Raw genomic sequence first — 24999 nt, 5'->3', positions numbered from 1 at the left:
AGTGGGTTGAAGCAACTGAGCGTTTGGATTGGGTAATTGGGGTTCCTTAATAATTGGGGTAAAATTATAATCGATTCCTGGGTAAATAGTAAATTAATTGCTGCTAAACAATCCTAAACTAAATTTTATTTACATAATAATAAGCGTGTCCTTATATAGTCCGTTATCCTGCGTGTAATATATGTAATATATCCTATAGCCAATATATTATTTGTTTTACTATAATTAATTTATAGTATATTAATTATATCCTTTTTTTGGCGGTTGCGTGGGGTTACCTAATTTTTTATATAATTTTATTTCCTATTGGTCAGTGTTTTTTTTGGTCGAATGTGGCTAGGAGGGGTGTGACGCCGTTTGGCTTTATTAATATTAAATCAATTTATTTGGCCGTAATATTAGGTTTCCTTTTTTTTGGCCAAATCTTTTTAACCTTTAAATAATTTATATTCCCCTAATTTTTGTTTTTATTCCCATATTCCATTTTTTGCTAACTTTTTTACGCTATATTTAATCGCGTAATTAAAATTCGTGGTCGCACGTTTACCGTTCGTCGCAACGATTTGTTTTTTATGCTTTTTTTTTCGGCGGTCGAAATGTTTTTTTGTTTTGTTTGCGAATTGCAGGGGATCGCGAAATGCGTTATATCGCTTCGGGATTCCTTTCCTTATATCGAATATATTCGCCTGGGTCGTTCGTAATGCAATGTTATGGGTATTTCCCGAAAGCAATTATATAGGATCGCGGCCCAATATTTAAAATTTAAATTTAAATTGGAAACGGCGGAGGAAAAAGTTTTTCGGTTGCGTAAATAAAGAAATATGGTTTAAAAAAATAATAAAGGCGGTTCGTCGTGGTATCGATAATTTCGAGGAATTGGATTCAATCGAGCGTAAGGAAACAAAATAGGAGGAACGGCGGCGATCGGCCGAAATTTTTCCTAAAATGTTTTTGAAATCGTTTTTTCCGGATCCCAATTTTGTTTGGGATTCGTTTTTCCTAATAGGTTTTTTGAATTTTTTTTTGTTGGATAAGGTAAATATTTTTACGCAATATTCGGTCGGTAAATTGTTTTGTTCGTATATTTTGGTTTGTGGTATATGTTAATCGTTTTTTTATAGGTTCGTTTAATGGTGTGGTTTCGAATTTTGGTTGATTTTTAGTTTTTGGGAATGGTAGGTAATATTCTTTTAGGTCGTCCTTTTTTTGGGTAATTTATTCGCAAATCCAGTTTTTAATAATATTGGCGGAGTGGCTGCTGGCAATTTTGGAGGTGGTTAAGGGGTTTCCAAATATTTTTTTCGTATTTATAATTTTCCTATTTAATAAAGTATTTTATTTTACCGTGGTTGCGTTTATGGTCCAGTATCCGTTCGACGTCGTACGTTTTTTTTACGTCGATTTCGATGGGTTTTTATATATTAGTACCGGGTGGTGCTGGTTTTAATAGTAATACGTGGAACGTTAGGTGGATTTTTATAATTCCTAATAATAATAATTTATAATTGGTTTCGTTGATTTTTTTGTCGATTTTAAAAAGTCCAAACTTTTTGAAATTAAATTTATTATTTGGTCGTTATATTTTAATATTACGTCGAATAAAATAAACGTTTTTTTTTGAAAAAATGGTCCTTTTATCCGATATTGGTTGGCGTATTTAATTATTTTTGTTCGTACGAATTTCAATTTTTCTTGGAGTTTTTGGTGGAGTTTTCGTAGTTCGTTTGCTTATTTATCGGCTCGTGGGGCAGTAATCGTGGTTTTTGGTTTTCCATATACCGTAGGGTTAAATCCGTAATTGGTATAAAACGGGGTTATTTTGGTATTTTTATTTTCTAAGCTGTTATATGCGAATTGTGTTATGGATAATAACCGTACCTAATTATTCTATTTGTGGTTTATATAATATTTTAAATTTTGTTTTAATATTTAGTTTGTTCGTTTTATTTGTCCGTTTGCTCGTAGGTGGAATATTGTAAATAATTTATAGTTAGTTCCTAATTATTCCATTAAAAACTTCCAAAATTTTAATGTAAAAGATTCATTTTTATCCGTAATAATGTTTTTTGGAAGCCCGTAATTGTTGACAATTCTTCGTAAAAGTGAATAGGCAATTCTTTCGGCGTTGCTACTTTTTTTATAGGGTAAGAAATAGGCGTATTTAGTAAATTTGTCCATTATAATTAATATGCTATCGTATTTAATTTTAGTAAATGGTTTTTCCGAAGGTGGTAGTTTAACGATAAAATTTATTATAATGGTTTACCAGGCCTTATTAGGGGTTGGAAAAGGTTATAAGAGCCCGTAAGGTTTGTATTTGGCGGATTTGTTTTTTGCGCAAAATTCGCAATCCTTAATGGTTTTTCGTATTTTTTGTCGTATTCCTTTGAAATTATGGTGCTGTTTTAACCGTTTTTATGTTTTGGAAATTTTTTGGTATCCGTGGGTTTTATTTTCGTGGATTTTCCGTATTTCTTCTGGTGTGGTTACCGTATTGGTCGTTATAAGATTTCGGTAAATTGGTAAAAGGTTTCCGCTGTCGTTTGCCGTAAAAATTTTCCGTATTTTTTCGGGTACCGTGTTTTTATGGTTTAGTTTTTTGTTAAAAGCGTCGGTTTAACCATTTTTTGTTCTTTTTCGGTAAATAATTTCAAAATAAAATTTTAATAGGAATTTTACCCATTTAATTTGTCGTTTATTTAACATTTTGCTGGTGGTAAAATAGGTTAGGTTTTTATAGTCCGTGTAAATTAGTATTTTGTATTTAATTCCGGATAGCTGTAGTTTCCATTTTTGGAATATTCGGATAATAATTATAAATTTTTTATCGTGGATTTGGTAATTAAATTTTGGTTTATATAATTTTTGTGAAAAAAAAACGTAAGGGTGTAGGCGTTTTCTTTCGTTTCGTTGGTTAAGTTGTCCTCCGATTGCATAATCGGATGCGTCGGTTTTGATTTCGAACAATTTCGTTGGGTTTGGTATTTTAAAAATCGGTTTTTATGCTATTGCGTTTCGTAATTGTTCGAAAATTTGTTGTATTCGTTCCATTTATTGGAATTTTAGGTTTTTTTTGGTTATATTGGTTAATGGGGTGGCGATCGCGCCGTAACCTTTAATAAATTGTTTGTAAAAGTTTACGAATCCAAAAAATACCCGAACGATTTTTCCGTTTTATGGTTGGGGCCATTTTTTTATTGTTTGGATTTTTGATTTTTGTATCCTAATTTTTCCAGGGGCGATAATATATTTTAGGAAGTTAAGCTATTTGCTGTAAAAAATGCATTTTTCGGGTTTAATTAAAAATTTAGCATTTTGTAGTTTTTATAAAATTGTGTGAACGTGTTTTTTATATTTTTCCAACGTTTTGGAAAAAATAAGGATATTATTCAGGTAAATAACGATAAAAATATTTAAATATTCCCTAAAAACGTGGTTAATTATAGTTTAAAAGGTTGCGGGGGCGTTGGTGAAACCGAAAGGTATTACCAGGTATTCGTAATGTTTTCGTTTGGTGCGAAATGCTGTTTTCCATTCCTCGTTTTCCTTTATGCGGATTAAATTATAAATTTTTTTAAAGTTTAATACTGTAAATTATTATGTTTAATAAAGTATGTTTCGAAGTTTTCCTATTAATGGGAGCGCGTAGCAATTTTTTATGGTAATGTCGTTTAATTGTTTGTAAATTACGTATAATTGTAGTTTTCCATATTTTTTAGTACGAAAAGGATTGGGTATCCTATTGGTAATATCGATGGTTTAATATAATTTCTTTTAAGGCTTTTTGCGAAATATTCGCTTATAACTTCCATTTGTGTCGGATTTAAACCGTATATTTTGTGGAATTTTGGTTGGTTTTTTTTTAATAATATTTCGTAATCGAACGGATTGTGTTCGGGTAATTTTATTTCGAATTTCTGGTTAAATAATTGTGTATAATTTTGTTATTTTTTTGGGACTTTGCCGTTTTTGGTTTGTTTTTTCGTAATTGGTGTTATGTGGTTGGATCGGTTTTAGCCTGTAAATAATCGCTTTTTTTCCGATATTGGCTCCGGGGTTGGTCGTTTTTCCTGTAAGTACGCCATTTGTTTTATTTAATTTTTCCGTGCTTTATATTTCCTATATAAACCTTATTATATTGGAGGTCGTTTAATAATTAGGTGTTTTTCCCATTAAATTTGGCCTGTAATCCAATTTATCCGGGGGTTGCTTTTTTTAAACCAAGGAATTCCTAAAATTATGTTTTTATTCCCTATTTCCGTAATGTCCAAAGTGATTTGTTTTTTTCGTCCATAATTTTCCATTTAAAGGTGTACGGTTTTTGTTTTAATGGTGCCGTTCCCGTATAAAACTGCCTTTTTTTACGGTTTGCAGTCGATATAGTTTTTTTTTTGTTACCAAAATATTCCTCGTTTTCTTACGATTTTTGCAAAAATGTAATTGCTTTATACTCCGCTGTTAAAAAGCGTTCGTATGGGTTTTCCATTAAATCGTATACTTAGGAATATGTATTCGTGTACTGCTTTCGTGGTTTGCGTGGCGTTTAGGGTTTTTTATTTCGTTTTTATTGCTACCGTTTGGTGCTTTATACCGTTTGGTTATTTTAATTTTTTAGTTTATTGGATTCGCGTCGTGGGTCCTCATTTTTTTTTGTTTCGGGGCGTATGGTTGTTTTTAATTTGAATTTTATTAAATCGGTGCCCTATTGGTGCAGGCGTTTTTCGTACGTTCGTGGGTATTTCGTTGTTTTTAACGTTGGGGTTCCACACGATTTTAATTATGGGTGCGGGTCCTGGTTATCGTATTTTTATTTCGTATTATATATGTGTTTTCGTTAATATATGTATTTTGCAAATATTTCGGGTGCATTTGTATTATGGAAATTGTTTTTAATTATAATATGCCATGGGGTAATTGTTATAAAGGGTAAAAATTACCGCTAGTTCGGTGTTAAATCTTATTTTAGTTTCCCAATTAAATAATTTAATAGTGGTATATATTTCGTGGATATTTATTGTTTTGCGTCGTCGTGGAAAAAAATCGTGGATTATGTTTTTGCTAAAATGCAATCCGCAATTATTTCGAAAATATTTTGCCCACAATATTTTTGTATATTTGGGATATTTGGTATTTCGAATTGGGTGGTTTCCGAAGGTTGGATTAATTAATTTTGTGGGGTTTTGTATCGGTATTCGAAATAGTACTCCGGGAAATTACACTAATTGGTCGTTTCGGTATAAGTCGATAAGTTTTTTTTTATATATATAAGGGTTGGTTTTTTTTGCTGCATTATATAGGTTTAAAAGTATCGCTTTTTTTCGCTGGATTCGTCCTTTAATTCGTTATTGGATTCGTCCGTTAGGGTTTGTTGGATTATCCGGATATGGTGGGTTTGCCCCAATGGTTTTGGTTTTAATTTTTTTAAAGTATTTAATTCCGTAGGCTCGGGTAGTTTGGCGTTTTATTTGCGTAATTGTGTTGGTGGTTTGGTCTTAATAGGTACGCGGTTTCCTATTATTAAAGTCCGAATGTTTTTAGGTTTTTGTGGGTATTATTTTGCGTCCATGTTTGCGTTATTGTGGATTATATAATTATCGTTGTAATATACGGTCCAATTTATTAAATTGTATTAATCCAATTGTGTCCGTTAATGGGTAACGGCGTTTAATTTTCGTGGTCTTTTGGAGTCGGGGTGTAGGTCCGAAATGTTTCGGGGATAAAATTTGGTTATATATCCTGGTTTATCGCATTTAAAATATTTACCATTTTTAGCATTTTTGCGAAATTTTTTATATTGGGTCGCGTTAAAGTCCATGGGTCCGTTATATATTCCGTAGGAAATATTATATTAGCGAGGCGGTTTAGGGTATTGGTATTTGCGTCCCGTATTGGTTTGTCGCAAAATTGGTCCCTATACGTTGCGTTTTTCGCGTCGTTCCAATTTTCGTTCGTAAAATCGGTTATCGATTTTAATTATTAGTTTTACGTATTCGGTTAAAGTGTCGGGTCGTTTTTTTAATAAATTCGTTTTTATTTTTTTTTTAAATCCCGCATAAAACCGTGTTGTTAGGGTTTCGGGGCCCAATGGTAATTTGGCGGTAATTTGTCGAAATTTATTAATATATTTGGATGCCGATTTGGTTTAAATAAAACGCACCAATTTACGTTTAACCGTGCGTTTTTCGTTTGGGTTACCGAATGCTCCCCTGAAATATTTTTCGAAATTTTCGTAATCGTCGAAAATGCGATTGGTTTTAATTTTACGGTTTTTTTTTATTGTGGTCCAAATAATTTCGTAAAATTGGTTCGAACCAGGTAAGCGTATCGCCTTTTAATAACGAGGTTGCGTAGGTGACCTTTTTTGCGTTATTATCGAAATTGTTTTCGTTAAAATGAAGGTAGGCCCGGGTTCCCGTAAGGAATTCCTATAGGGTATTTGGGGTGCTATTATAAGGTAATGGTAAAAGGTATTTAATATGGTTTTTATTGGTTTAATTAATTTATTTGGTTATTCGTTTTTGGAATTGTCGATTTTTTATTTGGAACGTCGCGATTATTTGACGTAAGGCGTTAGCGTTGGCCGGAGCGTTAGTGGTAAAGGGGGTTTAAAGGGTGGTTTTGTTGGAAAATATTATTTCGGCGATATTATTCGGTATATTTTAAAGTAAAATATTAAATAGGAGCAATTCAAATGTTCCGATTAAGGTATTAGATAATTTGTTTTTAGGGTAAAATACAGTGGGTTAAAGCAATTAAGCGTTTGGATTGGGTAATTGGGGTTTTTTAATAACTGGGGTAAAATTATAATCGATTTTTGGGTAAATAATAAGTTAATTGCTGCTAAGCAATTTTAAGTTAAATTTCATTTATATGGTAATGAGCGTATCCTTATATAATCCGTTGTTTAGGGTGTAATATGTGTGATATGTTTTATAGCCAGCATATTATTTGTTTTGCTATGATTGATATGTGGTATATTAATTATATCGTTTTTCTGGCGGTTACGTGGGGTTACGTGATTTTTTATGTAATTTTATTATCTGTGGGTCGGTGTTTTTTCTGGTCGAATGTCGTTAGGAGGGGTGTGACCCCGCCTGGCCTCATTGGTACTAACCCAACTTGTCTGGTCGTAACAGAAATCAACAGCGTTCCAGCGAATAATTACATTTTAAAAAACCCTGAAAATATAGGGTATTTACCACCCGTTAGAGCGTATTTAAACCCTGAAAATATAGTGCCCGCCAGGTTTGTATAATTTACTGTTCACNNCCCCCCAGAGCCTATAACTGTAACGGTACCTAATCCAGTACCTAAAGTAGCGGAAATTCCGGTGTTTTCAGCACCTAAAATACAAAATATGGAATTAAATTCGCAGTTCGAAAACCCAGATTTAATGGATATAAATTAAGTGCCTTATTTTTCTTTTTAAACCAAAAAGAAAATAAAGAAAAAACCCGTTAAAAACGGTGAACCAAATGATTATTAGCAGGCTTTAAATAGCCCTGAAAATGCTAAATGGTTAATTGTTTTAACGTTTGAATTCGACCAGATCGTTACTGCAAAAACCTTCCGTTTTATCCTTAAAATTAAAATATTTGCAGGCCGTAAATTCACTTTTACCCGGCCGGTATTTAAATTAAGAAAGCATGAAAATAATAAGCCTATAAAATATAAAAGTGGGTTAGTAATTAGGGGTTTTTTCCGGTCGAAGGCCTCAATTTTATCGAGATTTTTGCTAATATTAATATACCACCTACCTGGCGTATATCTTTAATTATACCTAATGCACAAAATTGGGAAATAGAACAAATTGATTTTATCGGTGCGGTTTTAAATAGTGAGCTTACCGACGTAAATATACATTTGCAAATTCCAAGCGGTGTTAACGAATAGGCTAAATTTTGTAACCTTATTACCGCTTAAATTTTAGTGGAAATGGGTTATAATCCGAGAAAGTTGCAGGTCATATAGTTGGAAAAAGCGTTATACGGTTTAAAACAGGGTTTAATAAAATGGTAAAACAAATTCAAAACCCTATTTTTTCAAAAAGGTTTTAAACCGTTAATCTTTAATCCGGCTGTTTTTTATAACATTAAATCCAAATTTTTTATCGTTACCTTTGTAAACGACTACCTGCTAATAAATTCTAAATTGCAATATATTCTGGATTTAAAAGCCCGTTTTAATAAAGTATACGCGTTGGAAGATAGGGGCCCTGCAACCTATTTTTTAGGCGTTTAAATCATAAAGGATAGGTTTAAACGTTTATTTTAGCACCATTAAAGTTAGTATATAGAGGAAAATATTAGCAACTTCTGGATTAATTGATTGCAAACCTATACTCATTCCCTTATAACCGGGTATGCTAAGATATAGCGGGGGTAAACCCGTAAATGCGTTAGAAATTGAATTATTACAGCGTATTATCGGCACTTTTATATATTTAATCCTATTAACGCGCCCGGATATCGGTTTCGCGGTTTAATGGCTTTTACGTTTTTAAATAAAAATTATTACAATTTATTAAACGATAGTTAAAAACCTATTACATTATTTAACGGGTATTACATCTTTATTTATTTATCACGGAAATAGAGTATTTAAAATTAAATTATATTCCAATTTATTAATAAGGGGTTTTAAAGGCCTGAAACTATTGGGTTTTAGTAATAGCGATTTTGCCGGGGTTAAAAAAGATTTGAAATCCATTTACGGTGTTTGTATACCTTATTTGGGGGCCCTATAACGTGGAAATGCAAAAAAGTTAGTATTATAGCTTTAAGCACTTCAAAAGCCGAAATCGATGCTTTAGCGGAAACCCTGCGTGAAATATAATGGTTTAAAAGCCTATTTATAAAAGTTGGACTATTTATAACAGGCCTTATTGCAATATTTGGAAATAATACAGGTTTTATAATTAGCGTATATAACCCTACGCACCACCAACATATTAAATATACGTTATTAAAATTTTATTACGTATGGGAGTTAATTATAAATGGATTAATAACTTTAAAATACCTGGAATCCAAACAAATACCCGCTAATGGCCTAATAAAACCTTCAACGCTTCCAATTTAAGGGTTTTTTTTTAAAGTTTATAGGGTTTAAACCCCTAAAAGCTTAGTTTTTACCTATTAAGTTCTAAGGTATTATTTAAATAATTCGTTAGTTAATTACCCACCATATTTTTTTGTTTGCAATATTGGATTTTTGTTAACCTAATACCTTCCGTATTACCCGAGTTTACCCTGTACAGGTTAATTAATAAACAATTTATACCGATTTTATACCAAAAGTTGATACAAAATTGAAAAAACTCGTATTTTGGGCGATTTACGCATTCGAAATACCTTATATAGTATGCCTAGTTTGGACTATTATTAACAAACAACCAAACTAAGTACTTGGTTTAATAATTTAATCCGTGGGTTGATATTATGCAAATCGGGGGTTCGAACCCGGGGGTTATCATAATTTTGGGGTTTTTTTCCAATTCGGGGGTTCGTCCATTTCAGGGGTCATAAGTCGGTATAAAGGGCTTAATTATCCAGGGGGTTTATATCGGGAATTCGAGTCGGGTTGGGACACAAAGGGGATCTTTTTTAGGGGTTTTATTTTTTATATATTTTTCTTTTCCGATTTTATGTGAATAGTAGCAAAAAAGGGGGTATTAATTATATGCGTTATTTAGCATATAATGGGTCCACTTTTATTTGTATATAAACTATAATAAATAGTGCCGAAATGGGGCTGTTGGGGCTGTCGGATCTTTTATTATATTTTATATTGCAGGAATTGCGATTTGAACTATTTGCTAATGGGGTTTTACCCTATACCGGGTTTAACACCCAACCTGCATTTACGAATTAATTACCCTGTACCGGGTTAAAATTTTCACCAAACTAGCAAATAAGTGCGAACCCAAAAATGGTTTGTATGGAAATAAGGGTATTTTTTCAACAACGCATATAAAATAACTTTTCGGAAAATCGTGTACGGTACCGGAACCCTTTGCGGGGTACGGACCCCCATTTCGATATCGGGAAATATATAAGGGAGATAAAGCAAAATCTTCCCATTAATGAATTAAATTTATTAATCCCAAAATTAGTGAACAGTTTAATGTATTTAAGCCCTGTAATTACAGGCTTCTACAATAAAACTAGTACCACGCCGCACCTAGGCTAATGCCTAAACCCCTGTTAGCAACCCATATTGTTAACAGGCAGTTTTACCGCAAATAACGATTTTCAATATTTGTCGTCGGAGGAACGCCGTTCTGTCAGTTATGCTGCTGCTATTCGCCAGTTTAAAATTTTATAGGTTAAAAGAACTATGTAAGCCAAGTACAATATTTTGTTCAAGGAAAAGGATAAAAAGGAAAGTGATAACGAGGACGCTTAATTTAATATATAACGTTAAAATTTTGTAACGCTGTTCTTATTTCTTTTGTTTTTGGTAAAAGCGTTGCGGTGTTTTCCGGTGTTTTTGCACGATGCGTTTTATTTCGCGGCGCGGTTTCTTAACCGCCAGCGACGCATTATATCGTTTCACCGCTCCCAATTGATTTAATTCGTACTTTAATTTTCTTGCTTTTTCCTGTAAATCTTATAATTTTTTAACTATTTTTCAATGCGCATTACCGTTGAATTGGTATTAATAAATCCCGTTAAAACCCCATTGGGCGCCTTTTTAGTTATAGAATTTACCGGATTGGTCTCTCCTAAAGTCCATCTAATTCTTTCAGTTTTACGACTTTCATATAACTATTTTAAACTTAAAAAATTAATTATAAATTGTTTTTCCGCTGTTATCCCCCATTGCACTAATTATTGGTTTAGCGACAGGTTGTCCGTGTATATTACCATAGGTGAAAAAGGTAAATTTAACTTTTCCAGGATAGTTCCGATGGTGGTTTTTAATATAAATCCAATATTAAATCCATTAACTATATTATTAATCTCGATTGCTAACACGTTTTTTTTATAATTTTGTAACATTTAGTCAATAACCAATATATAATATTACCGGTTATTTAAAAACCGGTTACCTAATCCTCGGAGCATTTGTTCCTATAAAGTATTATATATCCGATTTGGGAATTAAGGTCCTTATTATCGGTAAAGGACCCGTCGACAAATACGAATAATTTCGCTGTTTTAAAATCGATTTGAATATAAAAAACCCTTTTTATACGTTTTGGCTTTACCATTCGATCCGCTTATTTATCGAATTATAATTTTCTTTATAGGGTTTTACTATTTGCGCGGCTACGGTATAATCGAATGCAACCTCCGGTTTACAGATCGATATAACGTATACTCCTCTAACTCGCTAAATAATATATTTATATTTATGCCCCTGGTTGGTTCGTCGTTACAGGTTGCAACCTGTCGAATTGTCCTTTTTGGCGCATATCCAAACCTTTATTATACATTTTAATTAAATAACCGCTAAAACTTTGTTCGTCCCCTGGTTATATAATCGTTTATAATTTAACCTGAAAACCCGTTTTGTCGAATTCCTGTTACTTTTTCCGAATAAATTTTGTATTTCCCAAATTCAACCTATTATCTATTTACATTCCCATAATAGCAAAATTGTCGTTTTTCTTGGGAAGGAGGAAATATAAATCGTAATTTGATTGAATGCAATTTAATCGCCTTTTATAATAACGCTAATATGTAACGAACCAATGCAAACCTGCTTTTGCGAATCCGTAAAAGGGTTTAATAAGTTTAAACACCGTATTAGCGGGATATCGATACTCGATCTCTTTCGAGATACGCACGAAAACGTCCTTTTATAATTTCGTAAAGCTTTAAATATATATTTGGCTAATATTTTGAAATATTAAATCGTATCCGAACTATTTTAAAACCGGTGTAAAAACTAATATAAGCTTTTGGTCACACCCTATTATTGTGGGTAATTGCGTAAGTAGTAACATTACCCGTGAGCATCCAAAAACAAAAAAAATTCTTTTTTCTTGTGGCTGTTTGCTCTTTTGAGCTTTCCGGTTCAACAAGAGAAGAAAAGAAAGGGATAAAAGGTCAACAGGGAGGTTTAATTGAGACAACTTCAACCCATAAAAACTATTTGCTAATCGCCCAGACTCGGCAAAGCAGAGAAAACAAAGCCCGCCCTGCTGTGGTGCAACCTCGAGCTCAACTTTTCAATCATCGGCGGCAACTTCCCGACCCTGGGACCCTTCAACAGGAGCCTCTTCCATCCCGTACGCAGCACGTCCGGCACCGGCTGTCGGTGTTGGAGCCAGCACTTCGCCAGGAGGAAGAGGACTTTGAGGGCGAGGAGGAGCGGAGCCGTGGTGCGCAGCTTGGACGCCGGGGCGAGCCTGGGAGATCTCGACTTTGGCTCCGCCACTGCCGCCAGCAGCCTCCCCCGGGACCGCACAGGCCGTGGCAGCGGCGAGAGGATCCTCATGGCTGGCAGGGAGCAGCACCGGGCGCGAAAGCAGGAGCGACAGCCGCAGGTTGACGAGGCCGGGGTCAATGGCCCTTGGGAACAGACAGAGACGCGTGGCAGCGCCAAACCGAACGGCTTGGATTGCCATGAGAATTCCAAGGCAGTACAAAATCAGCCATAACGCGGTGCTTTGGGCTGTGGGTTTGTGTTAAAAGAAAATGTGTACTGCTATATACTTTTTTAATAATTCAGTGGCTTGTTTAGCCAACATGCGTTGGTCTCCATGGTCATGAAGTTTAACGAGCCCTTTTTTTCTTTTTTCTTTTTAAAAAAAAATCATTTCCCACCCCTGTCGAACTCATACTCGAACCATGAGATGATCTAAAGCAAAGGCTAACCCAAAAGTGAACGCTATGGCCACGCTATGGCCACAGCAAAACCTTTCTTTATGGTTGTTCATATCCTTATTTTTTTTTCTTCTCAAAACTGTTCCTCCTTAATTTTTGGTTCTCCTCCGTTTTCCTCTCTCTCTCGAGACTTGGGGCCGATGCCGGGGTTTTTTTTTCACCAGCGCACCAAGACTCATGGTCATCCAGGTCGAGCAGGTTTCATATTGACCCAGGACTCTGGAAGACTCAAGCTATCACAATGGCTGTCTTTTTTTTTTTCATTCCATGGATGACCCTAGAAAGTCACAGCTCCTATCAGCCCCATTTTTGTTACTCTCTGGTTGGATACCATACTACCGTCCGCGAGACCTGTGGTCTTTGACGAAACAAAATGTGGTCCGCACCCATGGGATGCTGCGGTATGAGGTGACGCATGTCATCTACGCCGCAAAGGGAAAGGGGCAACTTAGTCAGGGGATCCACAAACGTGATCTACCGAGAGAAAGGAACCAAAGGAATCCATCTCAATGACTGCATGTCGCGACCCATTGTCGGACCCAGAAACAAGCTTTCAGGTCAACCCAAAAGAGAGTTATATGATCGTCCAAGTCAGGGGCTAAGCATTTTTTTCGAATGTTATGCGCCCACATTCGGCACTAAAATTGACCTCAAACAGACCAAGTCTCGTCTTGAGACGAAGCTTGATATGTTTAAACTACATGGCTGTTCCACGATATTCCTATGGTTACCTTGCCATGCAGTCAATATGTATCTGGACGACTCGTTCTTGTGGCGTATACTGCCACGTCATCGCGAAGAGATCGTGTGCTAATTCTGTCAAAGGTCGACAAACAAAGAAAGACCAGTAAGTTGAGAGTCAGAAGATTCAACCGTCGAGTCAATGGAGAATGGAGCCATCACTTTGTAAGAAAGCAAGTATAAATATCGAGGTCATATTCGTAACTCTGGATGTTGTTTCTCGCCATCTCCATCCATCATTTCAACTCATAATCCTCATCTCTTCGTTGTTAACAATCTGTACTACATTCAAGCCCAGACTTGCCGGTTCAAGCCCCTAATCGTTTTCCAAGATGAAGTTCTTTGCCGTCGCCCTTCTTTTCGCCGCCTCAGTCTCCGCCGTGGCGGTCGACACCAACGTCTCTCCGCTTTTGCACAAGCCCGGTCGTCGTGGCGTCGATTGTGGCGCCTGCGCGAGATTGAACTACTGCAGCGGAAGTAAAAACGAGGAGTGTGACCTTGACGGATGCTGGTATGTGGATGATCGAGCTGATGATAAATGGGGGTTTTAGTGCCATGCTAATATAAGACGACAGCAAATGATAACCTGGCCAATCGGAAAACGACTTGACAAGTCGACTGTTATCAGTTGAATGCAGAACCGATGCATAAGATTGTTTTTTTTTTCTCTGGAGAAATTAGAGACAGATCAATAAAAACGACAAAAGGAAAACACTGGTTGCCTCGTTAAAGAAATCGGTGATGTGCTGCATGCAAGTGCCAAATGTTGTGGTCGACACGTACTGAGGAAATTCTCGCCAAGACATAGCGACCGAAAAATCAACCCAAGGTACGCTTACCTGAGCTTGCATGATCAACCTTAGGGTTAGGCTTAGGCGTCATCGTCCCCAGAGTACCCCGCCTTGGGGCGATATCGGGATAAACGGGGGATCTTTCTTCCAATTCTACAGTAACTCAGTCACTCGACACAGTGGACCTCAGGGCAATCAGTTGTAGTTCTTAAGGAACTTTCGGTAGTCGGTAATTAATCACAAAGGCTTGGCACGTAGTGTTGGGGACGAACTGCCGTTGGCCATGCATGCCACAATCAACAACCCCCGGGTTTCCGTGGGGTCGAAAGCATTGGGCGTCCAACGAAATCTCGTCACGCAAAAAAGCACCCCTCCAACTTGGGCTATTTTACTTGACCTTGTAGATATCGTTGATGCGTCGCCAAATTCAGAAACAAAAATAAACAAAGTCAGAATATTTTAATCGAAACCATAATCAAAAACAAAAACAAAAACAAAAACAAAATGGCTCCCAGCTGGACCCGATTGATCCGCTTCATCGCCGAGGAAGATGGCCTCACGCACCTGGGCGAGGTCGTAGGCGACGCCGACGTCGGACTAGCCCACCACGCCGGGCAAAAGATCCAAGCAAAGCTCATCACCGGCAGCGCATTCGACGGCGTCGTCACGTCCAAGACTCTGACGGTGGCGCGTCTGCTATGTCCCCTTGACCGGTCCGAGGTGCCCCTCATCCGGTGCCTGGGACTCAACTACCACGACCACGCCAAGGAGGCCAACATGCCGGTGCCTGAGCATCCGGTGCTGTTCATCAAGCCGCGCACCGCCCTGGCCGGCCCGCACCCTGCCAAGATCTCAATCCCAAAATTTGTCCAGGACGGGAGCAGCGACTATGAGGCCGAGTTGACGCTCGTCATTGCAAAGGATGGCCGCGACATCCAGGAGAGCGAGGCCATGGACTACGTGCTGGGATACACAGTTGGTAACGATGTCAGCGCGAGGACGGAGCAGTTCAGGAACAGCCAGTGGTGCTTCTCCAAAGGTATTTTTTTTTTTTTTTTTTTTTCGGAGGGGGGCAGGGAGCAGGAGTGGTCGACCTCTGGATGTAACTTGCGCGCTGTGCTGATGCTGACAGTCGTGGTTTTAACCGCGCAGGTCTCGACAACTCGGCCCCCATTGGGCCTGTCCTTGTTTCACCTTCTGTCATCAAGGATCCTCAGGGGCTGGCTATCAAGGCCACCCTTGGAGACATGACTGTCCAGGACTCCCACACAAGGTGAGTGAATGCTTTGCGAAGCAGAGTCATTTGCAAGCTCACTCGAGAGAACTAACAAATGCCATGTCCAATTTCAAGCGAGATGATCTTCTCCATCCCCAAGACGCTCGCATTCTTGTCGCAGGGAACCACTCTCGAGCGCGGAACCGTCATCATGCTGGGCACGCCGCCCGGTGTTGGAGCTATGAGGAACCCCAAGGTGTGCCTTAAGCACGGTGATGATATGCGTGTCTATATTGACAAGATTGGTGAGCATCCTTATCCAATTCGTGAACCCCAAATAATTCACTAGCTGACACACCAACTCCAGGAACTTTAATCAACGAGGTGTACTACGAGTAATCACATGTGACAGTTGGCTGAGAGTGCTAGGCCCTACACTAGAGCGCACAACTTGTTCAAATGACACCGATTTTTATGCCATTGTTTTTAATTTTTGTGCCCTAGAAACACTGAAAATCAATCGTGTAACCCACTCTTATTTGTTGGCCGAGGTTCATTACCGCTTGATTTGGGACTAACGAGATGCCATGTGCCCCATCTAGGTCCAACACAAGACAGCCGTCGTCCGTACTAGGCTCCGCAATCCAATATGACGAGAGTTCAATTGACGCCCAGTTGTTCACGTCAATCGTAAAGCTCGTCAAAGTCATAGCAGAGATACGATCCCTGTATATCCATCAGGTCGGAGACAGGTGCCTCGTCCCCAATGGCTGAGAGCTTGACCCGATATTGCAGAGAGACGTTCCCGCCGTTCCAATTCGTCCAATCATGGGCCACAAGAGGCCCAGAGATGTCGTTGATGCGATTTCGAATGTCGCGCATCTGCCATGACCACCACAGCCTGTCGACATTGCTGTGGTGCAACCAGAATATTGGGTCGGCGGCTGTTCATTGTAGCGGGCCTACATGTCAGCCTTGCTTTGCACATTTGCTTTGCAACTCCGCAACAGACGCAATGATTGCAAGAGGGTATCACTTACGGCTTGCCCATTTGTCCGTCATGGCACCGTACAAACCCCCAATGCCGTAATGACCACTGGCATGCGCCATAGATTCAGTGGCCCTCTGGAAGTCACCAAAGAAGTCTTGGTCCATGCTCTCTTCAACATTGCACCTGTTTCTGAAAGTCTGAGGAGAAAAGTCCCTCCTGATACAGCGAGCCCGCCGCCGGTCAACGTTCCTGTTGGGCCCCATGCTGGTCACGATCCCCTGGAACGGCCCGTTGGGGATACAGCCGCCTCCTGTTCTGTCGTCGAAATCCTGGTGCGCGACTACAGGAACTCCCCAGTTTGGATTGTCCCAGGTCCCATCGACCCAGTCGCCGTTGCCGCCGAAACCGGTTTCCGGGTCGAAGATGGGGCTGCCCTCCAGGTCGTCGAGGTCCAGGGTCCAATCCCAGTAGGGCTGCGCGCCGGCGTAGCCGCACTCGCGACGCAGGGCCTGCTCAAATGACGACACGAGAAGGCGGTGAAATGGATAAAATATGCCGACAAAGTGCGTCTCATCGGCCTGTACTATGTGCGTCCCGACGAAATCGTCGTATCGGCTGACGGCGGCAGGGAGGGAGGACCGAGGGGCCCTCTCCATCAGGCACTGCACGGCCTCGATGTACTCTTCCTGCTCGCCCGAGGAAAGCGTCCGCCATTCACGCCGGACGATTGGGCGGGAGCATCGAGCGAATCCCTGGGCTGTTGCGACCAAGTAGAGAAGTGAGACGGGTAAGAGGGAAAAGAAATGCATTTCTCGGGATCAGTCGTGTCCTACCACAGCTGTCTGTGATGACGAACATGGACGAAAATTCAAGCAAGAAAGACAAGGGTTTCACGCCCAGAAACCAGCTTCATGGAATGCCCTCTGCATTTGTACCACTCTCCCCTTTTTCTACCGGCTAGATTTTGGGGAGACAAACCAGATGCAGTTCAAGGTTCGACTACGGCGTTCATCGACTGGTCTCGTGCCACCGGTTGCAGATTTCACATTCTACGGCTGCTATACATGTGGCGATATCTTGGGAGTTTTTTTTTTCCCCACTGATGGTGTGATTTTGTGACCTTGAGGATTGGAATTTGCTCGCCTCCATACCCACCATAACTATGCAAATGCACCTGGAGCGAGGCAGGGTGCAAAGTAGCGCTGGTTAAGCTTTGGTGGCGGCGGCTGCTGTACACAAAAAAAAAAAAAAAAAAAAAAAACTTCGATGGCAAACTTTGACGGGATTCTATCAAGTTTCTTCATGTGCAAGACCGCAAGTGCAGTGGATTGCAAGCAATCACATTCTGGTGTGCCAAGAAATTACAACGCATGTGGCAGATGCTTGTAGGAAATCCAGTCTCGCAAATCTCCGAACATGAAGAGGCCTCAAGATGCCGAATTGGCTTAATGCCGATCTTTTGTTGGATCTTCAAGATTACGTCAAGCCCAATTCGTATCCATAACACCCGGTGGCTGTCACCGTCACACTTTACCAAGACGTTGTTTATTTTTTCCTTCTCTTCGGCCGTCATTGCTGCATCTTACCGCTGCCGCAATGCGCTTCCTTCGAGGTCGGTGACATCGCCGTTTGCGGGCCATGTGCGGGAGGGCCGCCATCTGAGGGTTTTGAGTCTCTTGAGGATTCCAAGAAAACCAGAAAAGCGGATCTTGCAAGCCAACAAAACAAGCGTTCGGAATCGGGGTCTAGCGTGGATAGACGCCATTACCGAGCGGCGCTAGACCAAAAGGTCCAGAGATCTGGATTTCACCGTGCGCTCGGCGCTAGAAACCTATTGTCAGTCAACGGTTATGAAGATCAGGACGGTTAGTGTGCAACCATGGGACGACGGCTTGGCTCATTGAAACAGACTAGGTGCTGCTGTAATTTCGAACGGCCCTCGAGTCGGGACAATTGTCCCGAAGTCGAAACGTGCTGTCCAAGACCGTCATCCGTCTGCATGAGTGAGGGAGTGAAGGACGGCGGCAGAATGGGCGACGGTCAGACGTGTGTAGTCAAGATGGACGGGCTTCCTTGGTTCAAACTCTTGAGGGAAGAGGTTGTTTTTTTTTCTTTATAAAATGACCCATACCTCCTGCCATGTCTTTTTTTCATTTCGTCTGGTTTGACATCATCCACCAACAAGTTAACACAACAACCCACATTCCTTCACAGTTTTTACCAACTCTTTCGTCTCGACGACATCAAGACACACTCATTTAGCTCAGACATTCATTCTGTGTTTACTTGACATTTTGAACAAGTAGCTGTGCTGCCACACCGCCTCTTTAAGAATCCAAAATCAACACCCACAAAAACAGACCAAACCAAACCAAAAAAAAAAAAAAAACACCATCAAGATGAAGGCCACTTCCATGATCGTCCTGAGCTTCGGCGCCCTCGCCGCTGCCGGAAGCAACTTTGCTGGTGGATACGGCAACGATGACACTGTACCTGCCCCCGCCCCAGCTGTTCCCTCCCCCACGCCGGCCTCGGCTGTGAAGCCCGTCGCCGGCGAGCCCTCTGCCGCCGCCAAGAAGGCTGACGACGACGACTGCGAGACCAAGCCTGTGCCTGTCCCTGCCGCCTCGCCCAGCCCCGTCGCCCCGCCGGCGGCCAAGAAGGTGCCCAACTCTGAGGTTGCCCCCGTGGCCCAGACCACGCCCACCAGCAAGCCCGCCATCGAGAAGACGCTCGTGCTCAGCGTGCCGTCCATGACCATGCCCGCCGTGCTGTCCAAGCCCAGCATCCTCTCCGACGTCACGTCGCTCATCGCCGACCTCAAGCCCAGCACCATGGTCAAGGTCCCCGGCGTGGCCAAGCCCACCCAGTCCGCCTACATGGCCGCCCCGGCCCCGGCCCCTGCTACCCCGGCCGTCCCCGCCCCCGCCCCCGCCTACAACGGCACCACCCCCAAGCCTGCGCCCGTCACTGCCGGTGCCGTCTCGGTTGCCACCGGTGTCGGTGCCGCGACCTTTGTCGCTGCCGGCTTCATGGCTGCTCTGCTCTTTTAAAAGAGGGGAGTGGAAATGATCTGAGAAGATGCGAAAGAAGAAAAAGAAGAAATGTTTTTTTTTTTCTTTTCTTTTCTTTTTCTACTTGTTCTTTTGCAAAACTGGCGTAATGAAAGCAAACCCTTGGGGAATAATCGGTTTGCGAGGAGGTAATTTGTCATGATCGATAGATACCCGGCATCTGCACCAGGGGTACGGCGGGTTCCTGTATCTGATGGTGTAATCCATTGTGAGATTTTGGGGACTGTCGGCTGGTATTACCATTACATTCTTTTAGTCCTCTTTTTTTCAGTTTTAATAGACTATTGCTCTTTTTTTTTTCTTTCTTTTTTCTTCTTTCTTTCTCTTGACAATCGTGCTGATTTGCTCTTTGCATGCTGCAATGGTATAAAATTTAGACTACTGTAGCAATAGCAGTGGGCGTTAGACACTAGTGATACCTTACTGCTTAATCATTCTTCTCCTCAACTTTGCGAGCCTTCGTGCAACCTCTTTGTTGGTGCTCTGCTCAAACTCCTTCTTGACCTCATCCAGCAGACCCTCAACAGTTAGAACGTCGACCGCTGTGCCCGCTAGGGCCTTGGCGGCCTTGAGGGCCTTGTCGAAGCTCTTCCTCGTCTTGGCCGCCTCCCTGAAACCCTCGCTGTGCAGGCTGGCTGTGGCAGGCTCGCCGTCCTCCCCAAAGATGCCAAAGGAGGCGTGCAGGGCCGGGAACTCGTGGCTGACGTTGCCCTGATCCGTCGAACCACTGGGCCCGTTGAGCTTCTCCTCGTCGGCGGACGGGATCGAGCCGTCGAACCACTCCCTGTAGTGCCTGGTCAGGACGTCGTTGTTCACCATGTCGCTGTACCCGTGCGGCCGCATGGTCAGGTTCATGGTGGCGCCCGTGCCGACGGCGCCGGCCTCCATGGCCTTCTCGAAGCGCTCGATCAGCGGCGCCAGGTTCTCGGTCGTGTCGGACCGCACCTGGAACACGGCGGCCGCCGAGTCCGGGATGATGTTGACGGCGCCGTCTGCCGTGGCGATGCGGCCGTGTACCCGGTCCGCGGGCCGGCTCTGCTGCCGCATCAGCCCCAGCGCCGAGTAGGCCAGCGCGATGGCGTCCTGCGCGTTGACGCCCAGCCACGGCGACGCGGCCGCGTGCGCCGGCCGGCCGTGGTACTCGACGTCGAAGCGGTCCGTGGCCATGGCGAACGTGTAGGCGGCGTCGGTGGCGTCGCCGCCGGGGCCCGGGTGCGCCATGATGCTGATGTCGACGTCGTGCTGCGAGAAGGCCCCGGCCTCGAGCATGCGCACCTTGCCGCCCAGCGACTCCTCGGCCGGCGTGCCGAACAGCACCACCCTGCCGGGCAGGGCCTCCCTCCGCATGACCTCGGCGGCGGCCAGGGCGCCGGCGACCGAGGCGGCGGCGATCAGGTTGTGGCCGCAGCCGTGGCCCAGGCCCTGCAGGGCGTCGTACTCGGCGTTGAAGGACACGACCGGCCCGCCGCCGTGGCCGCCGTCAAACACGGCCACGAAAGCCGTGTCCAGCCCAAACGCCGACCGCGTCACCTCCCAGCCCGGCTTAGACGCCACGTACGCCGTCAGCAGGTCGTGCGCCCGCACCTCCTGGTACCCGAGCTCCGGGTTCTCGTGGATCTCGGTGCTGATCGGCCAGAGCTCCTCGGCGAGCGAGTCGACGTGCTCCGAGACCGTGGTCAGGTGAGGCGAGGAGGTCGTGGGCCCCCCGCCGACGGCTGTGTTGTTGCCGGCGGCGGACTGGCGGCGGGGCAGCGGCGAAAAGTGATCTTCATCGCCGCACGCGGAGATGGGGATGGCGGTTATGACCAGGGCGAGCAGGGCCCTGCTGGTGAACTGGGAGCGGACCATATTGGCTTGTGTGTTTGAGGGGTATGGGTTTTGGGCGAGTCGGGGGTGTGGTTGGTTGCTACGTTGGTTGAAGTCGAAAAAGAGGAGTCGACAGTGCACACATGCAGTTTATATGCCCCTCCCCCGGAATAGGAGCCATTCTTTTCTTTTGTCTTGGGGACTTTATTTCGGCTATTCTACAGGCAGTGCGATTTGCCGTGCGATTGGAATCATTCTTCTCTTGCGTTGTAACTATCAAGGTGGAGAGCGGGTGGATGTATGATTCCTTGTATTGGTTTCGATGTGATAAGGGACTTTGTTGGCATGGCTTTGGTTGTACGGCAGATACAGCTAGACCCAAATAGGATGCTGCTTTGGCATGGCATCATGTTCTTCATGCTGGATACCGGCCGAGCGAACAGGCTACGGTGAGGTGAGAAACCCTCCGACTATCGGGATGATTCCCCGAAGCCCTATCTCCGCGCGCCAAGATGAGGAGTCGTGGGATTCCAAGCCGGGGTGGGTGGAATGTTGATGCTTGGCCCCCGGGTCTAGGACGCATCATATACCTGGAGCTGGTTGTGGAATAGATGGTACCAAGAGAATGAATTAGCATTGAGGAGTTCATTAATTTGTGCAGGCTTGATATGGCACAATTCACTATATGTAAAAGTTCATGGCAGGGGGGCAAGTAGATGAGTGAGCACTGGATGAACATCACCAGCTTTTCTGCTTGTTCTTATAGATTCTACAAGATTAATAACTCCAACAGCCGTCTGCAGAAAATCAAAACATAGCAATACTTGACTAAGTGGAACCACCTTCATAAATGCTTGCGATTTGCAAAATCATAGCCAAACTCTGGTTATGCGACCCAACGCAACAAGAGCTTTGTATCCATGGTATCCAAGCCATCTTGTCATTCAACGCCAGATTTCACTTCAAAGGAAGAGGTAAACGCATAGGAAAGAGGGAGTCTAGAAAACCCATTGGTGGAATCCTGGCTAGGAATTAGTTAGTACAGGCTTGCTTTATCCCCGAGATGCCCAACATTTTCTCATTCGGCTCTCGCTATGCATCCTTTCGCATTTACACCATCTCACATGTCAAAATAGCCAATCCGTACTATTTATTCATCGATGTCTTCGTTACCAAAGTTGGCTCCTCATTCTTCTCCATGTTTGGGTTTGTGGGTCGCCTAACCGGGACATCAATGGTGGAAGTCTTATCATCGCCGATCAAAGCGACCATCCTGGCCAGTTGACCCCGGATATCGGAGCATATACTGGTCATCTCCTCAGCGTCCTGGTAGGTCTCGTCACTGTGAAACTGTTCGCAAGCCTGCTCGCGTGTCTGCGCAGAGGCCTCTCCAGCATCCTTGTGGGGGTGCTCAGGCTTCTCGCTGAAGTGGTTGCTATCCATCTTTGGAATCTGCTAGAGTGCAATAAGCTTGAAATGGTCCTGCTGAAGTAGGTTGGTAAAAGATCGGTGATGGCGTGGGCGGCTGGATGAAGTGCTATACAATATTGGCAAGTTCTACATAGAATCATGGGTGTTATGTACTTTCAGCTCCGCAGGACTGAAAGCTTATTGATTAATGACTAGACAAAGAAACTCTTTGTTGGACTGATATCCTTAAGTACCCTTGGCGCAAGGTTGCTTGTCAAACAATGGCTTGGATTCCCAAACATGAGATGACTGGTTGCATTTACCGCCAAAGGATAATGCAGTTAAGAACAAAGAATAACCTACAAATCAAACAAAGATACAGAAAGCCACAGAAAGCAGAAACCAAAAGGAACACTAGATGGAAAATCACGCATGATCCATCAAGATTATCTTTGGTTTTCTTGTTAAGTTGTTCATGGAAACGAGGCTGATAAAGCTGCACACATGAACATTTACCCTTCCCAAACATTATTTGTGTATATTTTCATCGACACTTCTCAGCAAGACTAATGTTTGTCAACAGTTTGTTTCCAAGCTCCGCCTGATGGCTTTTCGCTCGGTGCATGCGTCAAATGCAGATCAGAGAAAATTATTTCGATATGTCCTTGCTGTCAGACTGGCATGACGTATCATGAATGAAGCTCAGGCTCAGGGGCAAATCTTGACAAGGTCCTGCGGAACCCTCAAAACAGAACGACGGAACGTGTTGATGATTCATGATAAATCAATAAGCAGAAAAAAAAAAGAAAAGAAAAAAAAACTAAGCAGTGAACATAAATATGAATACTGATCAGCTCTTGTGTCGTCATTGTATTAGACTCTAAAAATTCCCTCTAACATGCAGCTGCAGGGGTTTGCCAAGGAAAATAGGCGACGTCTTCCAGTCCCAGTTCTGCGGGTGTGGAAATTGCTACACTAACATGTTCTCCCCCCTTTACGGTGTGCCTGGATTGGTCGCAGTTTGCCGACGCCAGCGGAGCAGACAGCGCTGGTGGCTTTCGTGCCGCCATTGGATTTACCTGAACTTGCGGCGCATGAGCGGTCGGCGGCTGAATAAGGTTTGGAGTCCAGTTCGTCTTCCGGTGGCTTGGTCATCGACTCATTCGTCTGCTCGTCGATGCTATCGACCCGATAATGACAAGATGGCTTATCGGCCGCAGCGCAGCCATCTGCACAAACAAACAGATGGTCTGCACAAACTACTACCCTAGTCTGATCAACCGGTTCAGCCGCATTGCCTTGTCCATCCAGGTCGGCTTTTGCTATCTGCTCAGATATATTCATCCGTGCAGCTGAGCGGGAATGCGCAGCCAGTGCATTTTCGCTCGTATCAATGTATGAGTGGCATTTCCCTTTGTCAGTGCAGCTGTAAAAGTAGCTTATCAGAACTGCTGCTGGAGTCTGGACCCTGCATTTTAGAGCAGACAAAAGGTTGCACTGGCCTTTTGCTGTGACTACACTGTCACTCCTTGACCGCCATCATGGACAATCCATCAGGCCATTATTCACTTGCACGTCATTCGTTGTATCTTGGGTGGACGAGCTTTTGGCGTTGAGATGGCAGAAGAGGTGGTTGATGCTTCCGGACAACAATGGAATAGGCGACTGGTTAGGGGCCGACCGATTGCAACTAGCTTGTCCATGATGCAGCTCATCGATGCTGTGCTGGTAGGAAGCTCCTCCTGCCAAGCCTACCGAAGCTAGTCCTTGAAGCTTAGCTCGGGCGGCCTCGATATTTGCAGTCATTGGAACTTTTGTTTTTTTTTTTTTTTTTTTTTTTTTTTTTTTTTTTTTTTGACAAATTTCCCGAATTGACGGCCAGGCCGTGCAACCTGACGCACTGGCGGAGCTAAGGGTCGTCTAGGCGAACAGAAGCCGTCCTTCGAAGGCACATGGTGGCTTTGGCGGCCTCGACGCCTGATGCAGCTAGACCGGCGACTGGTGCAATCCACCCCTGGCTAAGGTATGGTCCCCTTTGATGAAGTGTAGTTCGAGAAAGGAAGGGGGCGGAGGCGACAACTGCTTCAATGGAATGCCCAGACTTTACCAGCAAGTCTGAGCCCCTGAAGTCAAA

General features: G+C 42.8%; 9 protein-coding genes across 9 annotated transcripts in view; 4 read left to right on the top strand and 5 right to left on the bottom strand.

Annotated features, from left to right (window-relative positions):
• The window catches only part of PpBr36_02736 (uncharacterized protein), a gene marked incomplete at both ends in the record, with an annotated part of 41440 nt that extends 28830 nt beyond the window's left edge, over positions 1-12610 (top strand). Inside the window, one exon of the mRNA XM_029889914.1 lies at positions 12118-12610. Within this exon, the coding sequence (XP_029753461.1) occupies positions 12118-12610 (493 nt within the window). The remainder of the gene's footprint in view (positions 1-12117) is intronic.
• Positions 12179-12714, bottom strand: PpBr36_02735 (uncharacterized protein; the record flags this gene model as incomplete). Its single annotated transcript, XM_029889913.1, has 2 exons — positions 12179-12624; positions 12699-12714. The coding sequence occupies 2 exons, from the start codon at positions 12712-12714 to the stop codon at positions 12179-12181; spliced, it is 462 nt and encodes a 153-aa protein (XP_029753464.1).
• Positions 12715-13909: 1195 nt separating this feature from the next.
• On the top strand, positions 13910-14159 carry PpBr36_02734 (uncharacterized protein; the record flags this gene model as incomplete). The annotated part of the gene is made up of 2 exons (XM_029889912.1): positions 13910-14088; positions 14153-14159. 2 exons carry the CDS (start codon positions 13910-13912, stop codon positions 14157-14159), a joined length of 186 nt encoding a protein of 61 aa, XP_029753463.1.
• Positions 13946-14459, bottom strand: PpBr36_02733 (uncharacterized protein; the record flags this gene model as incomplete). Its single annotated transcript, XM_029889911.1, has 2 exons — positions 13946-14085; positions 14417-14459. 2 exons carry the CDS (start codon positions 14457-14459, stop codon positions 13946-13948), a joined length of 183 nt encoding a protein of 60 aa, XP_029753458.1.
• Positions 14460-14872: 413 nt separating this feature from the next.
• Positions 14873-15983, top strand: PpBr36_02732 (uncharacterized protein; the record flags this gene model as incomplete). Its single annotated transcript, XM_029889910.1, has 4 exons — positions 14873-15407; positions 15521-15641; positions 15720-15889; positions 15952-15983. 4 exons carry the CDS (start codon positions 14873-14875, stop codon positions 15981-15983), a joined length of 858 nt encoding a protein of 285 aa, XP_029753457.1.
• A 285-nt stretch (positions 15984-16268) lies between these two features.
• Positions 16269-17384, bottom strand: PpBr36_02731 (uncharacterized protein; the record flags this gene model as incomplete). The annotated part of the gene is made up of 2 exons (XM_029889909.1): positions 16269-16528; positions 16625-17384. The coding sequence occupies 2 exons, from the start codon at positions 17382-17384 to the stop codon at positions 16269-16271; spliced, it is 1020 nt and encodes a 339-aa protein (XP_029753460.1).
• A 1590-nt stretch (positions 17385-18974) lies between these two features.
• PpBr36_02729 (uncharacterized protein) lies at positions 18975-21515 on the top strand (the record flags this gene model as incomplete). Its single annotated transcript, XM_029889907.1, has 2 exons — positions 18975-19574; positions 20205-21515. 2 exons carry the CDS (start codon positions 18975-18977, stop codon positions 21513-21515), a joined length of 1911 nt encoding a protein of 636 aa, XP_029754358.1.
• PpBr36_02730 (uncharacterized protein) lies at positions 20070-21497 on the bottom strand (the record flags this gene model as incomplete). The annotated part of the gene is made up of 1 exon (XM_029889908.1): positions 20070-21497. The coding sequence occupies one exon, from the start codon at positions 21495-21497 to the stop codon at positions 20070-20072; it is 1428 nt and encodes a 475-aa protein (XP_029753459.1).
• A 1086-nt stretch (positions 21516-22601) lies between the features above and the next one.
• PpBr36_02728 (uncharacterized protein) lies at positions 22602-22898 on the bottom strand (the record flags this gene model as incomplete). Its single annotated transcript, XM_029889906.1, has 1 exon — positions 22602-22898. The coding sequence occupies one exon, from the start codon at positions 22896-22898 to the stop codon at positions 22602-22604; it is 297 nt and encodes a 98-aa protein (XP_029754359.1).
• Between the last annotated feature and the right edge of the window lie 2101 nt (positions 22899-24999).

The sequence above is a fragment of the Pyricularia pennisetigena genome, chromosome 3, assembly GCF_004337985.1.
Source record: "Pyricularia pennisetigena strain Br36 chromosome 3, whole genome shotgun sequence".
NCBI lineage: Eukaryota > Fungi > Ascomycota > Sordariomycetes > Magnaporthales > Pyriculariaceae > Pyricularia > Pyricularia pennisetigena.
The sequence above is the reverse complement of the archived record's forward strand: the minus strand, read 5'-3'. Positions and strand labels throughout refer to the sequence as shown.